The sequence below is a fragment of the Manduca sexta genome, chromosome 11 (assembly GCF_014839805.1).
Source record: "Manduca sexta isolate Smith_Timp_Sample1 chromosome 11, JHU_Msex_v1.0, whole genome shotgun sequence".
NCBI lineage: Eukaryota > Metazoa > Arthropoda > Insecta > Lepidoptera > Sphingidae > Manduca > Manduca sexta.
The window spans coordinates 247,907-273,726 of NC_051125.1; the positions used below are offsets into that span (position 1 = coordinate 247,907).

Consider the following 25,820-nt stretch of genomic DNA (forward strand, 5'->3'; position numbering starts at 1 on the left):
TTCATGGGCGGTTGTATCGCTTACCATCAGGCGAACGGCAAGCTCGTGACGTCATTCAAAGCAACAAAAAATCCCTTAAAAAATGTTGCTTGGCCTAGAATATGGACTTAGGCTTTTTGACTACCCAAATTGTTTATAAGAATAGAACCCAATACTGACCGGTGTCGGAGGTGAGCGAGAGCATAGTGAGCATGTCTTTGTCGTCATCCGGCGGCGGACACTTCTCCTCGTCAGCGCCCACCACCACGATGCTGGAGCCGGACCGCATGCGGGGCCTGGAACGTTATGCAATCTAGTTAGAGATAAGAATTAACTAATGTAGTTTAACATTAGTATATAGAAATAAAGCGCAGACGTGACAAATAACAATAAAAAATATATATATTTTTCGGATTTTTTATTAAAGCTCTGAATTTCATGACACTGTGAGCTAATTCAGTGGAGATCGGACGTCAACAGCTAAAAAAAATTCTTTATTTTTATAAAATGTAGGTAGATGTCGTAACTTTGACTTTTTGACGACCAATGTTCACCGTGATCTTAAAGGTTGTAAGTCTCCGAAACGTGGGGAGAAAAATAAACTTAATATAAAAACCGCGAAAAAATCCTAAAAATAGTTTTATTTCAATATCTAACATTAGTGTGAACATAAGAAATCATTTTGACAAATAACAAATTATTTTTTGTTAATTTCTTGATGGTGAATCCACGTGGGTTGCCATATCGAGCTTCGTACCTAATCAAAGATTATTATACAAATAACCCCAAAATTACAAACGAATATTATAAATAATTTTCAACTTTTTTTACCGTGTAAACAGATATAATTCGTCAGCGGATACGAAACACATCGTCAACAATTTTAATGTGGGACATATAAGGTAATATAATCATGTGCGTGAAGGAAACGCATCCGTTTCTATATGAATGGAGGACGGACAGACGGACAGTGGTAGGTCGGGGGCAGCGATGCGTCCCGAACGTCTCGGGAGACTAAAGGCTGTCGCACATTGCGATGTTTATAATAATAATAATATGAGCCTTGTATTAAATACTATCCCACACGGGCCTCCTCTACTACTGAGAGGGTTTAGGCCTTGCGATGGTTGCTTAATGGTAATGCTACACTTGACATATTTGTCAATATGTTTATGGTCTATTACCAATGGACATTTTTATTGTTTTTTTAATCGAATTAATGTTTTTCTCTCCTGTAATTATAATAAGTTATTTGAAAATAACTTTACAGCAAGCGTTTTTCTTGATACGTGTTCTACGTTCTGTCTACAATAATTATAGCTAACGAGCATTCTCCAATGCTATGTGTTGCTAAATACAGTGTGCATACAACTTTTAATATTTATTCACCTGTCTAGTAACAGTTTTATAGTCAACACGGCATTTATAAAGAAAGTAAAACGCAATTTTACGATCACTGACACAGAGTTCATTATTGCATAATTTTTGTTTGCAATATAGCTTCCGTTTCAAACGTAAGAAAATTGGCAATGAACTGACCAAAAGTACAATGACCTTAATAAAAATATGTATAAACCAATACCATATAAGTAAAACAATTCAACACAGGATATGAACCATTAAATACTACGCCGAAATGATCAAAATAATTCTAACTAATCGTCCATAACTAACAAACAAAAAATATATTCGTTTTGACCATTTCAAAACGTAGTTTTATCGTTCCATATTTGATTTGAGTTTTATTTTTACGGCTGAATGGCTTAGGTCATTGTTGCTCGTTCGACCGGACAAATGTACTAAACAAAACCTATTTTTCCCTCAAAAACTGCTATAAATACGATTATTGTCTACTCTTCTGGTAGATAAATTTAAATATCATCATTTATATTTATCTACATTATTACTCTTGTCTCTGAAAGCTATTACCTTTCTTCTTTAAAGCGTTAATTATTTAAATCCACAAAAATTATGGTAAATATTAATTAGGTACAATATTGCGTATAATATCTTGTTACCAGATATCTGGAAAATTGTCTGATGCGTTACGTCCACTGCACTGACTCAATTCAAGACTACAGAGTAGAAATACAGCAGACATATAAATGTCAGGTCGCCGTTTGTACACATTTTCTATAGAATTCTCAAACAGTTACAAACTGCAACAGTTATAACTCCGTTCGCGGTAAGAAGTACTGATAGCGGTATACCCAGTTTGTTACGAAAAACTGTCACTTATTACAAACTTGCGTTAGATCGCGACTTCCCCCGAATTAAGTTCCATTTCTAGGGTAAAATATAGCCTACACCTATATCATTTAAAGATAACTATACTCTTATTAGTGGAAGACACGACAAAAATGGCTACGATTGGTCTTGAACTAAATAATTCGACGGTCCCTACGTATAGTATCGAATCTGCGAAATGCATTTTGAAGATTCAATACTTTGCGTAGGGACTGTCGATATTTAAACAGTCGTTATTAAAATGAACTGCATTTATTTAAGACGATAAGGATCGAAGTGATTATCGCCACGGTAATTAACACTAAACAAGCGATGTTTATTCCACGGTACCTACGTAAAGTATTGCATCTGCAAAATGCAATGTTGCAGATTCGATACTTTACGTAGGGACCGACGAATTGTAAAATGAAGAAATATTATTATCACACAATTAGAATTTAACCTTTTCGAAACATAAACATCGCGGGTTTTAGAAGGCGTGATCATTTCTCTACATAGGAAATAATAAAAAAAAACCGGTAAACGTTTGTACCGGAAAACGGCGCCGGATCGCCGTGACCCATATCGGGTTCCGGATTTCCTTACAACCCTATCTAACACTTTGTATGCAAATATCTGCCGTTATCAAAATCTTGTAAATACTTTTGGATGTAGGTTTTGCTTATAACTGATCTGGGTAATGCGAGAAAGGTGCGGTGGATAACGTGAATTGCCCAACATTAGTAACGTGTACCCTGAGCGCAAATTAACGCCTTATCTTATAGTTAAAATAATGATTTCGATAAAGTAAATATTTGTACAAGCAGTTGTATAAAACTTTTCTAAAGTTATGACTGTATTTTTTGTGAGTTATCGTTTGCTTTAACGGTGAAGAAAAACCTGCGTACCTGAGAAATTCTCCATAATAACTTCACACACACACACACACACACAACATCACGCATTTATCCCCGAAGGGGTATGCAGAGGCGCAACCAGGGCACCCACTTTTCGCCAAGTGTGTTCCGTCCCATGTTGTGATAGGGGGCGAGCTTATCGCCATACATACATACATACATAACATCACGCATTTTATCCCCGAAGGGGTATGCAGAGGCGCAACCAGGGCACCCACTTTTCGCCAAGTGTGTTCCGTCCCATGTTGTGATAGGGGGCGAGCTTATCGCCATATCGGGCACAAATTCCAGACTCCGGGCTGATACTGAGCAGAAAAACCCAAATATCACTATGCCCGACCCGGGATTCGAACCGAGGACCTCAGAGCGCTGTCGTACCGCGCCTGCATTACAAGTACGCCACCAAGGCAGTCAATAATTTCGAAGGTATGTGAAGTCTACCAACCCGCATTAGGCCAACGTGGTGGACTAAGGCCTAAACCTTCTCAGTAGTAGAGGAGACTGGGTGCGGACCTAGCAGTGGGACAGTATATAATACAAAGCTGACATTATTATTATACATATTTGTATGGTTTCAATATGATCAGCGCCTCATAAGCATATTTGGAAGTAAACTACGACAGCTTGATATTGCGCGCGTGTAAAGTTGGAATAGTAAATCGCGTAACCATGGTAATGGTAAACATAAAATGCATGGCAGAACGAATTTGTTTTTTTGACGTATCGAGAAATACGTAAATGTTAACTTACTCACTATAAATACTATATGATGCTGCATAAATGCCTGCTGAGGGTACTATAGCGGGTAAAACGCAATAAACGATGGGGCCTGTCGCCGACTCTACTAATATCACGTACAAGCAAGTTTTGATTTTGAAAATAATCTATACATATTATATTGACTTTAACTGCATTGAGATGGACAGATGACTTCATAAAATTCGCAGGAGGTCGCTGGATGCGGGCCGCTTACAATAGGTCGATCTGGAAATCTTTGGAGGAGGCCCATGTTCAGCAGTGGACATCCTGCGACTGATGATGATGATGAACTGCAACGTGTTTACTACGTATTTCGGTTGCGTTTGAATTCGACGTGTGCAAAGTCGTAACGTTACATGCATAAGCAATAGCAAGCTTTATCTCTGAGAGCTGTAGACTACTTTTCCCATGCCCACTTGCATAGCTTCCTTTAAATGAAAGCTAGCAATCATACAATCCCGTCCATAACGCACTTAAGGGCCGAATCTCGGTCGCATGTAACTGATTAAGGTAATATATTCCACACACAGACCGACATTATCGCGATGATAATCGGAAAACCAATTTCCCTCCATTAATGATATGGAATGGATCAGTGCCAAGCAGAGTCACACTGAGCAATGCGACGCAATGCTATGTGGAAAATATTTTATCCTTCGTCTCATAGGTTTTGACTTAACTTTGCAATTATGGAGGGTTTTATATACATAATCAAGCTAATGTTGGTTTGTATTCAGAGGTATGTAATTAACTATGTTTATGAAATAGGAGCTGGTCTATTTGGCTTATTTTTATTTTTAAATGCAGCAGAAGATACATTTAAAAATAAAAATAAAAAAATAAAATGCTTTATTCATCACGTAGGCGAACATAGTTGCACTTATGATAAGTCAAGGTACATGATAATATTTAATCATTACTTAATTAAATTAGCTTATATAAACAAAGACAATTTATATTGAAAATAAAAATAAAAAATTGTGTGGAATATGAAATGTGGAGAAAACACATTCTAAAGTTATTAATTATATTTTAGTATTCGTGTGAAAATGCAATTTTATCAACCATACCGTAGTTCTGTTGTACAAAGCGAGTGAAGAAGAATATTACTTTAAACGTAATTATTAAAGATTTTGAAATTTCTGAAAGCAATAGAGTCGATTCCACCCACTAAACACTATGTTAACTACCTATAATTTGTAAATATTAATAAATTTTGCAGTGATCACAACGAACAAGTTGTTAGTCAATACTAAATAATTGACGTATTTGATCGCATAGCCTTGCAACTCTTAGTGTGCGCCATACTTAATTCGTACATTTATTCCCTTCAGAATATTGTCAAACAAAGCGGATGATTATACTGAGCTATCCAGCCCTCTTTATTGCGACCTCCAGCAAGGAGGGACATAAACCGCATGATGTTTGGCACTCGCATTATTCTATTGCACGAATACTAATTAATGATGATTTATAGCTCAGCTATTTATACTTATGGAAGTTCACGCCCTAATCGTAAGGAAAGGCAGAGGTGTAACTAGTACAAATCATTGAAAACCATCGCTGCAGTATTGCAAAGGTGGTATTGCAGTAACTAGCTGAATAGGAGGCCTTTTGTTGGTCCAATAATTGTTTATGTTATGTAAGATTTTGTGTTTTTAATTTTATTCCAACAAATAAACTTGTTTCTATCTTTTTTCTTACAATCACGATTAGTTCAAATTAAGAATAATCCATTTCGCCTGATAATCGGCTTATAAGTAAAGGTCGCTATTTCGGCCATGATTTTAAATTCTAATCTCGATTAACACATCACATTATCAGACATTGGACGAGCACTATTAAACGCAGAGCACACCGTAAGATTTTCAGATCCATCTATCGAAACGGTCGACTTTTTGCCGCCTTTATCACGATATCGGTCTAGCTAAATATTAATGCTAAAGACTACTTTTAACCCAGCAATATGTAGTGTGTGTATTTAGTATTTAAATCATGTAATGTATAGTATTAAGTTTGTATAATGAGTGCAGTATAATAAAGAACCCGAAACCGACTACACCTCTCAATATATATTCATCCTTCCATTACAACTGTCCACAATGCAAATGCCACATGATGTCATGGGTCATTAAGATCTATCAAACAAAGTCTTAGCTGTTCCAAATCTGGAAACCCCATAGGGGCGATTAAGATAAAATCAGTGGCGTTAGAGATGTTATCTATAACAAATTAGGGGATTTATCTAAACATAGATAAAAAGCATTTGTTACATAACACAAAGGATCGGTGTATTCTTTGTGAATTCTTTAGAACTTTAAACAAAGTAAAATTAGTGGCGGAACTTAGTGTTAAAGTTTTAGCAAATACCAATAAAATATACCTTATTAACTATAGTTTGGTATCACTAATATTTGTAAGGTTAAAAGATTTGGGTTTTTAAAGACAAAACCCTAAGTAATAGATGAATAAAAATGGCTATTGTTAAAGATTAGATAAGTATACCCAATACACCAATTCAGATTATAATTTTTGCCTCTCAAAGACCAATGCATTTTAAGTCTTCCGGAGGAAGACATAAGAACCCTAATAATATTAAATCACCCTAATTCTTTAATGGCTATTGTTCAGGTCGCCGGGGGTTCTGGTTGGCTCCCTGCCACCCTCTCAAACCAATAGAGCATATTATGTTCCGGTAATTACGAACTATTGCCGTCTATTGGTGTCCATCTTTGGCTCCATTACTATCATTCGCAATATTAAAGTATCGATTGACTTTTTCTTGTAACGCAAAAAAAACTCCATTGCACTTTTGTTATTTAGTGTATAGTAGACGTAATATTTCTTAATAGCTAATATTACGCCGATCCATCAGGGGTGAAGGGTGCAATTTTCCGAAAGAGAACACTACACAACATATTATAATTACGAATATGCATTATGGGGTCTGCCAATCGTTGTTATGTTAATTATATTTTTCATAAATTACGAAAGGGAAGCTGGTAGGAATCAAGTTATATGGACCCTTCATCACCTTAATCTAACACGAAAAGTAGAATGTTTGTGAAGATCGCAAATGATATGAGAATAATAAATAAAATTTACAAACGATACGAAGCATTTGTGGTAATTATAATAAGAATTATTAGGTACTGAAAATTATGCACACAATTGAGCCATTCAATCTACGTAGGTGATTCAAAGCAAAACTGAGTAAGCTATGTAATAACCTCCAAGCTACATTGAATTGCCTATTTTTGGATCATCTTAAACTTGATAAAAAATCAAATGCGCATCATTTACATCATAGAATAGCTAAAGATTCTCACGAACATTAAGACAAAACATCCGCTATGATTCATTACAGTACATAATCTGGAGGAATTTAAATATCATTTATACCTGTTTGTTTTAAGTCAAGATTTATTGAGTATAATGTCCCAAAATCAAAATAAATATATTCGTTTCTTTTATTGCAGTCACTAACAACATTACTCAAAAATTTGTATTTTTTTTTAATTTTGCAAAGTATTAGTATCTACAGGGTCATTTAAATGCAATATATAAATGACCTTGTACACACTATCATTATGTATGTTATTCGTAAACATTAGCAATTTTAATAAAATCTCCAATTCCCATACTCCTGCAGGTTACCTTTCATATCAAAAACGAACTTGTACGCGATCAGAGTCGGGAACAAACTCTACTTTTGCATAAGGAAGTAAAGATAATCAAGTTCTCAAAACCTAATAAGAAGTATATACATATGATTCCATTAGGTACACCTAAATCATTCCTGGGAAACACACTTGTTTTCCTGCAACTTTTCTTATTACTTATTACTCAGCTAGTTACCAAAAAGATTAAACCCCGTTTTTTCCTCACGTATACAATATATAGCTAAGCTTATAGAAAGACTTCTCTTTATACAATCCTTCAAATTTAACTTATACAGCAAAATACATGAACTTCGTTCGTTGAAATGACGGTGCTTCCATCCGTCTGGGATCAAGAGGGATCTACCCGGGGCACAATTACGGAGAGCCCTGCGCCAATGTACTGGGATGGGAGGGACCATTCGATCATCTGATAGGGATTTAACTCTGTGAATCTGTTTCATTTATTTTGTTCAAATGTGGTTTTGACTTTTAAATTAAAAGTAATGAGAATTTTGTTTTTTGAAGTATAATTGATGCTTTACGGTTTGAGGTTAAATGTTACGATTAAACAAAAAAAAATATATTGATATTTATCTGAAAAGTGATTTTAATAAAATCAATAGTAACATAGTTAATCTCATTATTTGCTTCATATTAGGACACGGTCAAACCTACGCCCCACACATATTTCCAAACAGCATAAACATCTTTTGCGCGAGAATCAAATCCGTGATTACCTATTAACCAGCTGCCTGCACTACTTACTATACCACTGGCGAGATACTAATAGTCACTCAATTTAAAAAGTATCAATTCGTAATATTGACCTAGTTTAAAGGAAATCCCAAATAAGTTTCTAATACACCTACAAGCGTGCCATTCAAATATTCCACTTGCATACGCCCTCATTGCAGACCAGAACCGGTCCTCTAGACTGCACAAAAACTAGACTTAATCACAACGATACACTTCAACTAACGGTTATTCAAATCATACAGGCCTTCGTGTAATACTAATTACTTCCATACTTTTTCTTTTTAAAGCCTACGCCTAAAGCAGCTAGCGGTCACAGACTTCGACGATAGTTGTATTAGTATATGCTATATAATTTTTATATTTGGACGATACTCAACCTCCCTGAAAGTGTATTGTGTTCCGGGATATTGGCCTGTGTATATCCGGTTTCAAGCAGGCCAGTAAAATCATGTCTATATGTAGTTGTTAAACTGTAATTGGTACGACAGTGCCTAGGTCTAGGGTTTGATACAGGATCGAGCAAAGTGATATTGGTTTTTTATACCTAGGGTCAGCTCGGAGTCTGCAATTTGTACCTGATATGGAGGAACCCTCGTACCCTAATAGACAGATCAAAAAGCATTAAAGTGTGTGTATTCAGAGAATGGATAAACGACCTTCTGAATCAATTGATAGCACTTATTAATAATCAGCACACCAACGTTGATGAAATCATTGAAGTGTAACGCTAGACCAGCTAGCTACTACTAAGCCTAAAACACCAAGTGAAAGAAGGAAGCCTGATCTCTAATGACGGTTGATATTAAATAAAAATGGTCATTAGCCGAATGACGACCGCAAATCGGCTCAATATCGATGATTTGATTGTTCCGCATCATGGCGGCAGGGTTGGCAGCCGTACTGAATTTAATTTTAACGGAATTTAGAACGTATACGCTTTTCTTCAATATATCACAAATATACCAATAAATTACCTCATGAGCTCAGTACACGTCTTTTTACTTTAGAAAGGTATTCGTAAATGGTGCTTTTAACCAATTGTTAATTTGGTGATCGATTTTCCAATGCAGTGAACTAGGCATATTTTCAAGAATCATACAGAGGTATTTTTCTGTCACTGACCAATACTATTTCAATGCACTAAAAATATGGTTGTCTTGACATATCGGGACTATCGATGTTATCAAACTCCGTCCCATGCAGTAGCGATAATTTTCCTTAATAAAAAAAATTGTTTTTCCAGATTTTTTCATAAGTGCTACCCATAAGTACACTAAGTTTTAGAACATTCCCATTTCTCAACCACTATAAAATGACCCCCCTTTAGTACATTCGGGTAAAGTACGATAGTGAAACGCAATATTTTTTCAATTCAAACGTAATAAAACCGTCGACAAAGCTAGGTTTGCGGACAGGCAGGAGTGAGTCCGCTCCACACAATGGGCATTGTGATCGACTCGCACCGACATGAGACATCTCACACCCTCGCGTTGTACGCCCACTGTACTGATGTTAGTAGGTATAAAGATAACTAGTTGATTACTGCATACAATTTCATTTTATGTGCACTATTTCCATATAATTATATATTTTGGTTGTACTAAAACGTTTAATATACTCGCGTATAGTATAACTGTAACTAAAATAGACTGAGTTCCGAAACAATCCCTCAACTTAATCCTAAACTATTGGGAACTAGGTATTGTCTTCAAATTTAGGACTTTCAGCTCTCTATCTATAAACTTTGTATCAAAACACAATGCTTACATCTACAGTTACGAGTAAAAAACCTTTAAAGAAATTAACAATTTATAGATTGCGAGCAAATTTAACGCATTTTACATTATTAATTTTTCAAGTTTACGAGAACATACTTAAAAGAAAAATTATATTTACAGCATTTTTCAATAAACGATCCCAATCTCAATCTTCAATCCGATTCCGAGAACGAACCAATCGTAATAATTCATTTGCAAACATGTCAAATTAAACTTGGTTCGAATTGGTCCATTTTTGAGATATATCGAAAAAAGGTATTAGGATTGTTTATTTTAAACGGCAATTAATTATCGCATTAAACGAATCAGAAACTATAATTTAACAACGGCATTAATTCTGGCATTACGCATATTTTAGCATTTGATTTTGATACAGGTATTTTTGGCCTTATTTATTACTATAATATACTTTAGACATTAGATTATAACCTTAAAACCTGCGTCAAATACTCCCGTTAAATTCCTAAAAATACAAACTAAAAGTCGGTGCAACAGGGTGAAATGCAGCTCAATGCTCACACCCCGCGCGGGCAAATATTTGTCGCGTCGTGTGGGCGTTCAGACAGCGTCCTGTGGGCCCACGCCCATGGCCCAATACAACGTCATTTAGGGACGCTGCGTTGAGAAGCAACAATTATGAGGTTTAGTAGTGGATTTTGATGGGTACAAAAAATATTTTGGTAAAATTTGGTTGGCTAACATGCTAGCGACATTTTTAGGACTCGCAAGGGTATATTAGTTGTTTCGATATTATATTTTTTTGAATATTTCATTAATAGTTCTCTGACTTATTGTAGAAACTACATAAAAAGTTGACTAGGAGTTTGGGAGTGTTGAGTAATAAACCTGTAATACCGGCATAACGCTTTTTAATCAACGTACAAATGATACAAGGTCTATTTTTCAATGAAATAAAACAGCATTGTCAACTCAGCTGCATACAATGAGGTATTGAATAGAGGTCTTCTAATCTGCAACTGCTATTGCAAAACGAACCTTATATACAAAAAACAATACTTTGTATTTACTTGCAATTAGAACACCCGACTACTAAAGCATGACAGTTGTGGTCATTATAATAGACCGTCAGGTGCCATTGTGGGTGACCCATATACTGACGCTTCACTAGTGCCGCGCCCTGGCTCCATACATTTTTCAACTAATAATGTAGTAGTTTTCGAGATAATAAGCTACTTATACATGAATATTATTTCGTGGAGTGCTACTTGCACTGTTTGATAGTTTTAAGAAAGGAAAGAAAGCAACTCGATTCTGAATTATATTTTTTACTCGTTTACCTTTTTCCATCCTGTCTCACGGTATTTAACACCTGTCTGAGAGCTCGAATATTAGGAACCTCTCATTGCTTGTACGTGGTCTACAAATGGACTGTCGTGTTATATTTATCATATAATATAATTGTATTTGATGCAGTTCAATAATATCGATAAACAAGAGGTAATCTCGAGACTGGTAGCTATATGTTGCACCGTATAATTGGCCTGGGCTGGGCGTTTCGAGTCCACTATTACGTGAATATTCGGTCTCAGTACATTACTTTGATTTCCGATTTGTTTTATCCCGTATATAGCCCGATAATATTAGCATCACACTAAATATTCCCTCCCAAATTACAATTATTTAAACACTTAATAAGGTGCGTGACACAAACTAATAAAAGTCATGAATCCTGACAGGCTATAACAAACACATCAACATTATTGTTAACATTGTAACACTATACAAATGAAAACAGGGATGCTGAGGGATATCTTGCACGCTATCGCGACATGTGGTGATACAAAGCGGCGACAGCGCCGGCGGCTGACGTGTCCGGCGGGAGGGACTGACGCTCTCAAACAAAGTCATGGGGACTATTAATAGTTATTGCGGGATTTGTATACAGGCTGATATTTTATACAAACAATACTTGAGATCGGAAGCGTGTGTTTTGTACGACAATGTAGTCTTTCTCAAGATGAGGTGCACAAATTCCAATATCGAATTAACGTCTGCACTTTTGATCTGTTTTGATTTTAAAGGAATATTAGGCTATATATAAAAATAGTCTTTAGTTTTCGTAAAATTTTGGGCCCGATGAGATTTTAGCTCCGAGGGGTGCATTCGGCAGTTTATCACAGCAAATAAGACTGCGAACTCGCAAATTCGTGTCTTAATCAAGTTCTACATCTTTCTTATTCTACATTTTTATTCCATCGCCTTGACTGTATATCTAAGATTTTAAGGACGAAGAATTGCAACAAAACAAACCACACGCATGCGTCAGTCACGAGGAGACGTTGCCAACCCACACTAGAAAACAAGACATAATATAATACGATAGGTTTAGATTATGTACTCTGAGCGCTGGATGTTAATTTCTCTATCTAGACGTGATAGTACGTTAAAATATTTCGCACTTGAAAATATTTAAAACACAAAACATTTACTTGAAAAGTGTAATTTGTGTGTAATAGAGGCACGGTTAATTAAGTTCTCAACGGAGCGACGCGTTGTGAAAGACGTCGGAATTCGTTGTGCAACGAACAGACAGCGCATCCCAATGCTGTAATAGTAAAAGTGAACAACGTTATTACACGTTTGATGGAGGATTAGCGCGGCCTTCACAAGGCCGGGGAACGACGGGCTGATTAGCAACATAATAATATTTTATTCTATAAATAAACAATTTATTACGATAGCTTCGCACCTATCACAGCGTGAGACGGATCGTACATGGTGAAAATTTGATGCCCTGATTGCATTTGATTACTCCTTCGGGGATAGAGGCTTTATGTGTGTATTATGTACAAATTATTATAAATGAAGAGTTTTATGCTTAATATCTCCATCAGTTGTCATGTAATAAGAAATATGATCATCCATACATCATAAAAAACTTAGAACAAAAATATCCTCTCTTGATTCAATATCAGTATCGAAGCAACACATCGCAGTAATCCTTTGTGTAAGTTAATAATAATGGGAAAGTTTGTCCGTGCGTGGGTGTTTAATAACATAGGTGTGAGCCGCAAACGTGACCAGACTGCGGAGTGTCAAAGCCAAGATGGAATGGAATTAACACCAGTAATCGTTGATGCTATTTAAACCTCCGTCGTGACTGCAGGTGGAATCTTTATTCATTTGGTGACGGGATAGGACATAGTTTTTCCTAACCTCAATGCACGTCTATATACGTTTTAGGTTTTAGGTTACATTATGTATTTTTATAGCCAATATTATATCTGAAGTTCGTTGTATTTCTTTATCTAAATCCAATCAGTAAGTAATACACGAAAAAATTAGCAAATATATCCTAATAATATTATAAATGCGAAAGTTTGTGAGGATGGATGTATGTATGTAGGTATGTATGTTACTCTTTCACGAAAAAACTACTAAACGGATTTGGATGAAACTTTACATTAATATTGCTTATGCATCAGAATAACACATAGGTTACAATTTATAATGATTTTGTGTAATTTGGTCATAATAAAAAGATACAAATCAAGTAAGTCGAAAAAAATATATCCCGGAAAACTCCTTCATGCGGGCCAAGCCGCGAGCAAAAGCTAATCACATATAAACAAACACGACTCCAAAATTAATATTTCGACATCCGACCCAAGAGCCTTCATCAATCCAACTCACGCCCACATTGCAGTTATATTTTCACTTACCCAGCGATAAAATAAAATGGCGGGCATTCCTGAAACGAACACCCACGTCTGCCAGAAACCCTCCATAAAACATGGCTGCCAAACGGACTGACATACGGGAAACAGGATATTGTTCTCATACAAATAATTTTGAACGTGTATGGGGCCTCACCGCGCTCGTTTTGATTTTATCTCGTCTTTGTATGTTGGTATATTACATCATACGTGTGAGTTTGTAGTGTCACTTTGTTTGCGGTTTTTCGGGTGAAACTATTTTCAAAACTTTTAATAGTAGTGCTGTGCCACGCAACCGATCTATTTTTTTTATAGTGACAACAAATTTCCCATATGCCCTGATGAGCAAGAAGGTTTTTGTATACTAGGAATTTTCTTTTGAGTTGTCTGTTGCCCCCAGACTGGAGTTGCTACCACTTTTACAAGAGCAGGCACAGCGATAGAGCACAGATCAATTAGTGTTTGTTAGTTCCTTAGTTTCAATTGTTTTAAGTAGACCTTAGAAGTTGTTGAGAATCTGCCACCATTAGAGAACATGTCAACGCTATGAATAGCAATATAATCCATAATATATTTATCGCACAACCTAGTTATCCAGATCCCATTAACAGTCTAGCTTGTAACATGTCCCAGTGTCGGAACATCGCGAAGTGAAGACTTCCATACAGCTTTATTAAGTTGCTAACTTGGAAAATTGCGTGAAATATGGAGACAATGACGCTTGAAATATATTCTACATTTATTAAGATAAGTCTATAATGTATTGTTGGTTTGGTGTCTAATAAGTACCAACTGAAGATCTTACCAAAGGTCTTCGCCTGTCCTTTAAAAAGTTGATAGTTTTTGATTTTTATTACCGAGGTGAAGTTTTAACAAAATATGTGTGATAATGTAAAATACATTCATATTATAAAGACAAAAGGAATAGAAGAAGTCTATCTGGAAAATTATAGACTTTAAATAAGAAGAAACAACAATAACTTCTTTAAAGAAGATGAAACAGACGCGATTCTTAACATAATATAAGTACACAAGCACGTTTCAAAAGAAACTCAGTGGAGTCAGCAACGCGCGTTTAATGTGTCATGTGAACATGGCCTTAATATGTTACTGTCAATCTATACTTCATAGTTCTAACCGACTTTAAAGGAGAAGGTTACTCTATTCGTCATATGTTTTTTTATAACCAAAGAGGCAAATGAAACAGGTAGGTATATGTTTTTAGGCGACCCACACCTCAGTCCCCACTCGTGAACGTGAAGGCTGCAAAGTCTTCGAAACATCGGTAGAAAAATTATAAGATTATTTCAAAACTCAAGAAATTGTTTGAATGCGACATCTGTAACAGGCTGTCCCGACCTGAAATTTCTTTCACTAAATAAACAATATGATCCCAGAATAAACATTATTAACACAAATGAAATATGTGTTAGCAAAATTAGATGATTTCGTCAAAACTATTGGATAGAATTCCTTATAATCTTAATTTAAAAATTCATGAAAACTAAAAATCAAATTAAATAAAACTGACGTAAAAGGTCGCGGGCATCAGGAGGTGTAAATCATAAAATGCTATGCCGCATATGTAAAGGATTCTATTGTAATCGTTTGTTATTCTTGTCAACACTTGGACCACGTTCATTATTAATCACAATTTATTAGTTCACTATATCTATTAACCCGACGATTGTCAACAAGTCTCGGAAGGTCATTCAGATTATCGTTTTATCGCCGATTGTTACAATATATAGTGATAAAAATCAAACGTATGCACTACGTGTTTATTAAAGTCATTAAAATATTTTTATATACAATTGAATGAGATATACAAATTGACAGTTACTCGTCTCATAGTAAACTCGATTGCATATAAACAGGAGCAATACCATCAAGAACGTCAAATTAGGTACTAGCGGGGCTCTAAAAACTTCCATCTAAAACGTCAGGTTCTAATAATATAATGTCCAGTAATTGAAACCAGAACACAACACCCTCTCCTGCTTAACGGCAGAAATAGACGCAACGTTGCTACCCAGTACCCAGCATTGGCGAAAGGTGAAATTTTTCGGAACCCCGACACATCATATAGATACTAATATGCGTAAATGCTATCTGCAGATCGTTCTAATGATAATTGGATTCTACTTAAAGGTAAGCTGGCAGGTATCGGATTATATGGACCCATCGCCACAGCTACCCAAATTCAAGCATACAAGAGACCTGCTAAACCTATCCGGATTTTATGTACAAAACCTCACACCAAAGTCCACATTGATGGACGTAAAAATGTCTAATGAAATTCCCATCGCAAGTCAAACAAGGCCGAAGTTCGCCAACGCCCAACTTTGAGATAACGTCTAGCGGCAACTTTAAAGGTTTCCCTCAGATAAGTTACCCCACGCAATCTTAGATGTGAACACGTGATGTTAACGCGATGATAAAAACTGGAATCCGAGTACAGTTATGTTTTCACAATAGTTAAAGGGTAATGCTAAATCAGTACAACCAAAAAAAGGCCGCACTTGATGGTAAATTACCACAACCGCCTAAAAACGTAATATACGCGATACCATAGACGTGGCCTACCAATCTTGCTGAGAGGGTTGCCTTATAGTATAATTTTGCGAAAGATTAAATTCAACAGAAATTATATAAACTAATAAACTAATCAAAGTACATTTCGTAGAAAAACCCTTTAATCACAAACAGATTCCAATTTTTTGTTGAAAACAATCCATATCCCGCAATCGATTAAGTTAATCAACCGTTGGTTCAAGCAGAGCGAAACCGAGTCCCAACAAACGAAATATTAAAAACCAGTATTTCGAGTTACGCCGGAAATCGTTGATCGTGACGACACATCCGTGCATGCGAGGACCGGTCCGACCTCTCTGTCGTTTTATCAGCTGATCGCGACCTCCATGATAGCGAAATAGCCGAGGCCCAGGACATTCTAGACGCCCTAGACACTAATAACGTGACTAAGAATATCTTAATTACTGTCGTGCGGTTATTTAAGTTTAAAAGATTCAATTTATCTGAGAACTTGTAGATGTTAGTACAGGAAAATGATTTTGTTGTTAATATTATAACAACAAAAACATTGAACGAAATACACACGGTGGAAAGTGGAAAATTGTGCCTCTGCCTACCCTTTCGGGGATAAAAGAGGTAAGAGTGTGTGTTGATTAGTCCCTCACTGCTCTAGTGGGTAGCATTCTTGAGCAGCATAACGTAAAGTCTTGGGTTAGACTTTCGGATCAAATATTTAAAATGATTTTTATATTAGCAAAACACGCTTTTAACTTTGATGAGAGTGGATATACCTATACCAATATATATCTACATACGACTATAAACAGACGAACTATAAACAAGATGCATTTAAGACGACCCAACCCAAATGCTACCAACACCATTACAGATGCAATAAACTGATGAAGGAGCACAAGACCTCTGTCATGTAAAACATAACGTTTAAAGGAACGCTTTGACACAAGCATGTCATTAGTCGGAATTCGATTAACGACCAGCTAATTGGATACTACGTGCTTAAACGAAGCCAAACGATTCTATGACATTCACCTTTCATCCATTTATGTACAATGTTCTATTGCATCGTATAAAATTAGATGCAATGATTGATGGCCGTCAGGGTCAGAGCTGATGCGGAGAAGCATGAAATTTTTTATTGATAAAAAATAAACTTTCTTATGCAATTTGATTTTGATAGAAAAGTCTTGCTCAGGGTTCTTCAAGCATAACTGAATAAACGTGTATTTATGTTAAAAATCAAACTTGTCTAATTTTATTATAGTTAATAATATATTGTTAGGGTCATTGTCACCAGATTCATGAATGGCCGGATGTTTTATTTTGTACATACAATTTATTGCTAAAGTGAATATTTAAATTTTAACATAGAAGTAATATTATGTATGTGAACCTAAGAGGTTTCCTCCGTTCGGTCTAATCCAAGGTAAGGCAGTAACTACTAGTTAGGAACTAATTATTTCAGCAAAAAGAAAAACAGAAATGTCTAGACGATTTTATGGACATTTTTGGGAGTACAAGTGTGCACTTAATAGTTTTAACGACAATGAATGCTAAAAAAATAAAAGTAAACCTAAAAGGCCTTGTCATGTCACAGCCCTGTAATAGAATATTCTAGACTAGTGATTGATGGGACTGTGGTCCGTAACGCCTACTTGACATTTATACATGTCTTTTATACACCAGTTACTCCCTGAAGAACAATTCATGTGAAAAATATTAATAATGGTATTGTTTTAGTACATTATTTGGTAATTTAACGTTTACTTTCTTCTTAACCAAAATTGAATTGTTTTTATTTCTAATCTGTGAGTATACATTTCTATTTTTAAAAATGGGCGATACCTAGGTAATTAACAAGGCATACCGAACACGCCCCCAACGTTATCACAACAATAGTAAAATCACTCTTATCAGTAAATCCAAACCTTTCCTCCTGCGGTGCCGCAAAATAATCACAAAACAACACTTTTTTAATCATCGTAATCACTGGCACAAAAAACTGGGGGAAAACAAAGATGGCGTCACTTCATTTTTTGTTTTAAAAGACCACGCTAGGATTCTTTGATTTTTTAGACGTAAAACTGGTAATGTTTAACAATAGGGCACGCGTTCGCCAGGTACAACACACACAGACTAATTGTTTCGAAGTAGATAACGGCTGATAAACACACCGGCCGAGTGACGTCGCTCCAATGGCTAATTCGATTTTATTTCGCTAACTACCACGTATTTTATTGATTCTTTGCATTATAATTGTGTATGTCTGGTTCTATTTTAAAATCAGCCCATTCATTTTGAGAGGTTTCTGGAAATCAACATACTTTTATAATTTAATTCAACCGAATAAGATCGTAAGTCATTTCGTAGAATAGAAATTATGAAAAAGAAGACTCAACGTCAATGGCAAAGAATGGAACTATTAATTATACGAACCTCTAAACAACGTAATGACTACGAATCATCTTTTTATATCTCGGTCTAACTACAATATTTGTGCTGAATACAACAAAGCCTTAGCAAAGTTTCAAATAACGAAAACAATAGCAGCTTTTTTCTGTAGCACGTAACCTTTCTGGAGTTATTGCCTTCGGCCCCCGTTATTGATGAAGGTTGTTTAAGCTGCGAAAGGATGGCAGCCTTCTTACTGCTAAAATTACTCAACCTATTCTGTGACAAATCGTTGAACGAAGACCATTTATTAAACGTTGTTTAATGTCTCATCGACCTAGACCTTTTTTATTATGGCAGCTGGTCTATTAAAAAAAGAGATATATTATTTATTATATAGACCATCGAAAAGTCTAAATTTAAATGCACAATTTCATTAGAATCCTGGAGACGCTGGTCTTAAAGAAATAGGGATTACGAAAACAGGGGGTTTGGACATTTGAATGTCCTTATACAAAATGCAAGAGCAAGTTCCCTTCAAGGTGCACAAATTTAAACATTTATGAATAAGTTCTACGAGGACTTATTTTATCTACGTCTAAACTGTAGTTATTTATGGAAGCTACTTTACCTAGCTAGTGCACCTTGTTGCCCAGACTTCGTCTAAGTAGGTACTATTGCTTTGTTTATTTCTAACGACTGTTATTTTTATGAATGAAATTGTAGGCATTACGATGCTTCATTCTACCTCAGGTTTTTTTTTCCAAAGTCGTTTATAATTCAGTTCTAGGCTTTGATAATCATATAATAGCTGGATCGTTCACATTTGTGGTTTTTATATGAAAAATAAAATATTTATACAATAACAGTTCTTATTTCACAACACCGGCCAATCGAGCGCCATTTGTTATGAAAGTTTTGTTTACATGTAATGTAAAACGATATTTCGTAAACAGGTGTTGATAACGTATGTCAGATGTGGGCATTAGCAGTGATTTCAAAACGATGGGTCTCGGTAAATATTTGCTGTTTGGGGAATTTCTTTAGTAATTAATATGTTTTTGTTGATTGAAATGTTAAGCTTGTTTAGTTAATCTTACTCGATTTTGATCACCGCTGCGCAGTGGCTTTAGTACGCAGTAGTACGACTACTGCGCTGAGGTTCTGGGTTCAAATCCCGGGTCGGATAAATAATTGTAACTGTAACTGAATTTTTCCATCTTAAGAATTACGTAGTTGCTGCTCGGAGTGATAAAGTTGGCGGTCGGAAAGCGGATAACGAATCTAGTGCCAAACCTACACCAAAAAATACCAAAAATATTGTGATACTTAATCAATTCATTAATGACTTTAATAAAAAAATAATTTCTCTAAACGATTAATCATTTCGACGCATATTGCTGTATTTATAAAACGCATGTCTAATGATGTAATAGTTAACAAATTACTCAATTATCATTCACGGTATTCACAGTTAACTTTGACCGCGATTCGAGTCACGTAACGTGCTAATTAACCGTAAGTCAAACTAACCTTTCTTTCGAACGACAATTGTTTGATGAGATATAATAATAAATAACAGTTATTTTAACAAAATTATTATTTGGTGAATAAATTTTGTGATGCAAATTATTACGAAAAATCAAAAATTCTATTTTATATAACATTTGCTATTGTCTGCACCTCCGCCTATGTGAAAAGGTTTTTCCTAGATAAGTATCTTCCCGTGATAAAAACTAGACTATAGTGTTCAGGAGTAATGTAGTTTCCTATGAGTGAATTTATTTTTCAATCTCTTTAGTAGTTTCTGAGATTATACCACGGCATGTATTATTACATGAAAGCAAACCAAAACTACTAAACGAATGGGGGTCAGTCGGAACGAGTGTCACTAGAGACCGGACTCCGAGGGCCGTCCTGTCACAGCCACGAGCCGGAACGCAACGCTCGAGATGCCGGCGAAAATCTTACGAGCGAAATTGATACTTGGGTTTCTGCCTAGCACTAAATCACTGGGAGCATTATTTATTTTTAAGTTTTTGTTAGAAGCATTAGTTCAGTAACTCGCTGTTTTGAGATATAAAAAAGCAACAGAGCTGTCGATATTTCATTGTCATGTAATTAGTTACTATTAAATTTACAATTGCTTGAACTAATTTAATCAACAATTGATGATGTTTGCACAGCACTCATAGTATGTAGCGCGACGTAATCTACTTCCTTGTCTTCTCTTTGAGGTAATTGCATCTTTTAAATAGACGAATAAATTTCCCGCCTAATAACAAGTATAATACCTATCCATAAATACACCAGCGATAACTGTGAATCGTAGGTACTGTATGGAATCGTACAACGCTCGTCACCTTGAGCTGGGAGTAATTATACGTCTCTCAGTCTTTCAAGCCGGAACACAACACTACCTGTACAGTGGTGCTTGGCGGAAAAAAATTACAAAACGATGAAACTGGTACCTACTCAAACGGCATACCGCATACAAAAATCTTGAGTACCATTTGTAACTGCTTAAAATAAATGACAACGCACGGAAACCTACAATTTTGTCAAATATATATTTTTTAATATAAATAAACATCCTTTAAATTTAAATATTTCGGAACACTTACACAGGTGTCCTTTTTTTGCAATAATATTTTCCTAAATTTATAATAACAATTAATTAAGCAGGATTTGTTCATAAAAAAGTTGCATTGTTTTATTATCTGAAACTAGGTATCAATTGATGAATTTTTTCATTATGAAAATAGCCATGATAAGCATTTACTCAGATTTGGTGATCCAAGCGCTTAGACTCATGATAAACACTTCGGCCTGATTCAGCAAAACGTCGGCTAAACCCGATGATAAATGTAGCGCACTCGAAACGACGATTAATGAAAGGGTGACACTCCAAGTCACGTGTACACTATACAGGCTGATGCAGAAAGATGGGATTCATCTTAAACAAGATTGGAGGGCTTATTGGTAAACGTTTAAAAGTACTATATCACCATTATGGGCCTCACGATTTCCACTACTGAAAATAATCGTCTTAAGATTTCCCAACCGATTAATACTAATATAAAAAAAAAGTTTGTTTTTTTAAATTTTAACCCCTCTTTACAAAACTCTATTTGGAACAATCAGTGCAATGTAACCTGTAGTTTTATGTTTTCTATCCTACCTGCCTTAAACAATTATGTTTATGATTCATTTTGCCCTAATCAGGTACGTTATTTTGGTTTGTCCTTCCGAACAGTTTTGCAATGACTCCATCTTTAATGCTTCAACCGGTCGCGATAAACTCAGGAAGACATACTCAAAACAAAAATACGGAGCAGAGATATTACAGTAACCGCCTTAAATTAAACATCTATTTACCAAAACAGGACAAAAGCCTTATTAGTTAAGAATCTGTCGCTTACACTCGTACCGCTACCTAATCTGGTCCAAACTGCCGCTTAGTTTAACGACTCAGTTAATTAGCGACATTCAGCCATAAACGACCGTTTAGACGTATAAAATATTACTGCGTGCCGGTGGCGCAACGGAAAACTCTGTTACTTTGTTATTTGGCAAGTTGAAATTGTATACTGACTTATATTCGGATTTTATGGTACACCACATTGCAACACCAGCGTTTCTTGTCCGTTCTTCTCTGGTGGGAACTGCTTTCCGAACTGGTGGTAGTTAATATTGACGGAATCTAAATATTGTATAACATTTTACAGATTCAAATAAATTATATCATTTCATTTCAACCCTAGCTTCACATGGACGTTTTTTCTTTAACCTATACTGGTGGTATGATATGTTTTATATCCGCCCGGATAGCGATCACTGTACACAAGGTGTTAAAACCCGCCATAGTGGCTCACGCAAGTGTCGCGTTCCGGGATCAGCCTGTGTATATCCGGTTCCAACAGGCCGGCATAATTGTGTCGACTGGCGACTGTCGACATTCTATTGGACCCTCCACTTACCATCAGGTGCAGTGAGGTCACTGTGCCGTGTCCGGACCAAAATGGTTCAATAAAATGGATTAAATCTGACAAATACGGCCTACACATTACACGATTAATTAATTTACATTACCTTAATTCATTAAAAATATTAAAAAAACTTCTAAAAACAATGTATACCATATTTGCTTTCACTTTGAGTTAATAAGGTTTGCTACAAGTTTTAATATTCCGTTAGATCAGTTAATCTCGTGTATTATTTTCTTTGTAATCCAATCTGTTGAAGCATCTAATTACGTGATGTATCGAGATTTATCTATAAGCAATGTTCGTATAAAATATCTTTGTTTGATCTCTTTTAATTAATTGAAAGCGAAAACCTCAAAGAATCTTCTGTATGTGCATTTTTTCTGATATAAAAATCTGAATGACATTTTTGCACTGGTGTGTGATAAATCCGTGGTTGAAGTACGCATTTCGCTTTAAAGAAAAACAAAAATTAAGTTTCTCTGTCATGTGCCAAAGGCTTACCCTGTGGAATTTGATAGTATATTAGAGTGCATTTCAATCCGAATGAAAGATGAATTAGTGCCAGGTCTATATAGATGTTTATTTTTCATTATTTTAAGAACTGGAATTGCGACCAGTAAATGGCATTAGGCTTACTATTGAAAACTAACACAGGCAACCCTGGAGGCAATGTTTATGCGCTCAGCCTTCATATAATGCACGCCCATGCATGAGGAGGACATTTGTCTCTTACCGAGGCACACCAAACGGTGCGCATACCTCGTAGTTGTTTCACACATACAGACCTAAAAGGCCCAGCAACATGTCCCCTTTTTTCTCATCTACCCGTCTTAAAAAGTTGCCATCGTTCCCCCATTTCCTTCCCCACTCTCCATCGGGACCGCTACGGTTGCTAAGCCAGGTTTCGCCTACATCCCGTTTGCAAGTTATCACTTGTGATAACCACAGCGATTTGCTTAGAAACAAAACATAGCAGGCAATATGGATTTTACACGGCACACCTCAGCCTCTAAAAAGGGAAAATACATGAGGTGTATGATAATAGAATGAGGCAGTATGACACATACATCAAGATAATCCAACTGATTGGAGTACACAATGGGACAGTGAAATCTGTTAGGTAATGTCATTGCGTTGGCTTATCCAATCGCAGGCGCGTCGTAGGTCAAACTCTCACGCTGATTAGACATGGCATATAGAGGATTGTCAATACGCATTAGGGTTCGAAATTCACATAGGTTTATTATATAATACATTTGACAATACAGCTGTTCACTTTAAAATGTTCCATTCGTTTAGGGTCAGCAAATCCATGATTCATATTCAACCCAACCCATGACGTGTTCAAGACAAACCGTTTAGCACGTGCTAACTGACGTTTGACAAATGTTTGATAGCAGACATGTCGCTAAGCGCCGGCCGGCGGAGAAAGTGTGGAAAGTTCGCTTTTATTAAGAATTCAACATACGACCGGCAGAGGTTTGGAGAATAACTATGTAGTGTCTCGTGAGCGGGGATTTTGGCTAACCGCACTGAAACTGCTTTGTCCATACTTTCTTAAGTGTTAGTATTTGATTTTGCAATATGGTTTGTTGTTATCCTGTATCTCTACTATTATTTGGACTAATGATTAAAATCAGGAATTTAACTTCAATTACACCTTAAATAAATTAATGAAAACACAATTGTATACGCCAAATATAGTAAAATAATAAACTATTATAGTAAAAACGTGCACCAATATCGCTAAAAGCGATCCTTTCAGACAACCTAATATAATATCGACTTATATTTATAAAGACCTAAAGAAGGCAACTTACCAAGTTTATACATATTTATATATTAAGTTATTTTAACAACTATTATTATTTAGCATTCATAATTACAACAACTATATAAAGTGCAGCTTTTTATGAACCAATAAAAAAGAAGTACAACTCTAAATTACCACTAAAAGAAAAACATAACTCATGAGAGCTGAAATAAATAATTATATCAACTTCAGGCATACTAGAAATCGCACAGGTCCCAGACAAGTGCCATTTATATACACGAACACCGTCAAAACCGACGCAACGTCGCGAATTGCTCTGCTTTTTGGTTCGACAATAGGCCGTGCCCGTGGTATTGGCGCTCCCTGCCGCGTCGGACCGGGCGGGGCGTGGGAAGAATTGTTTACTCGCATAACGGAGGTCACAATAATCAAGCTCTTTTCAAAGTCTTTCAAATTGATCTTTTTGGGTTCGTGCTCTGATTCATATTTCAAACAATATCTTAACTGATATTATCGAATAAGAATTAAGATTTAGTATTAGAATAAATCTAACGAATCACAATAAAAACACTATAATATTATTCTACAGATTAGTGGAAAGCTAATCAACGCCGTAATTCTAAACTATAACTAAATATATATAATCTAAAAAGAAGAAATTTCGAAAACCTCTCATTCACCAAATAACTACAAAAGGAAAATCCACTTCGAATCACGATGTGAAGACATCTTTAGACCTTCACCTACCACAGTGTTCAACGTCAGCAATCCGACGTAAATAGTAATCACATGATTAACACCACGTGACTAAAGAATCCAAAACGCAGCATTGTTTACGTCGCAACCCGATACAACACGACATAGTAAAAATAAAATGTGCTGCCTAGATAATTCGATCAAAACATCAACAAGACCTTTGGACTGGCGCCATTGGAGCGGCTAATTACCGTTTTAGTGAAATATGTAGAACTATCGATAGTGAACTGTGCTCTCCAGATATTTGATCTTCAAATGTTGAAATTTTTTGCAATTAAAAGAAAGTCTGCGCGGCATTTACTGCAAAATCTGTGTGTGTAATGTTTGACTGCGAAATTCGAATGGAAATACACTAATTGCGTAAAACCTGCACAACTGAACATTGGATTGTCTTTAAAACCGAAATGCAACAAGAAGTAGTGAAGACGTTTTCAACACGTATATAACTGCTACGTACACAGATTTTATATACTCACCTTATAGATCTGGCGTACTGAAAATCTAAAACAAAATGATGCAATCTCTAGTTCAGAAAAGCAAAAAAGAACAGCCTACTTAACCACCTAAAATTTTAGGATTATAATAGCATGATTAACAGTCAAC

At 35.8% G+C, this 25,820-nt stretch overlaps 1 protein-coding gene across 1 annotated transcript in view; it reads right to left on the reverse strand.

Annotated features, from left to right (window-relative positions):
- LOC115445809 (MAGUK p55 subfamily member 5) overlaps nt 1-25,820 on the reverse strand; it is a 140,923-nt gene that overhangs the window by 76,786 nt on the left and 38,317 nt on the right. The window contains 1 exon segment of the mRNA XM_030172253.2: nt 160-275. Coding sequence (XP_030028113.2) covers nt 160-275 — 116 coding nt within the window.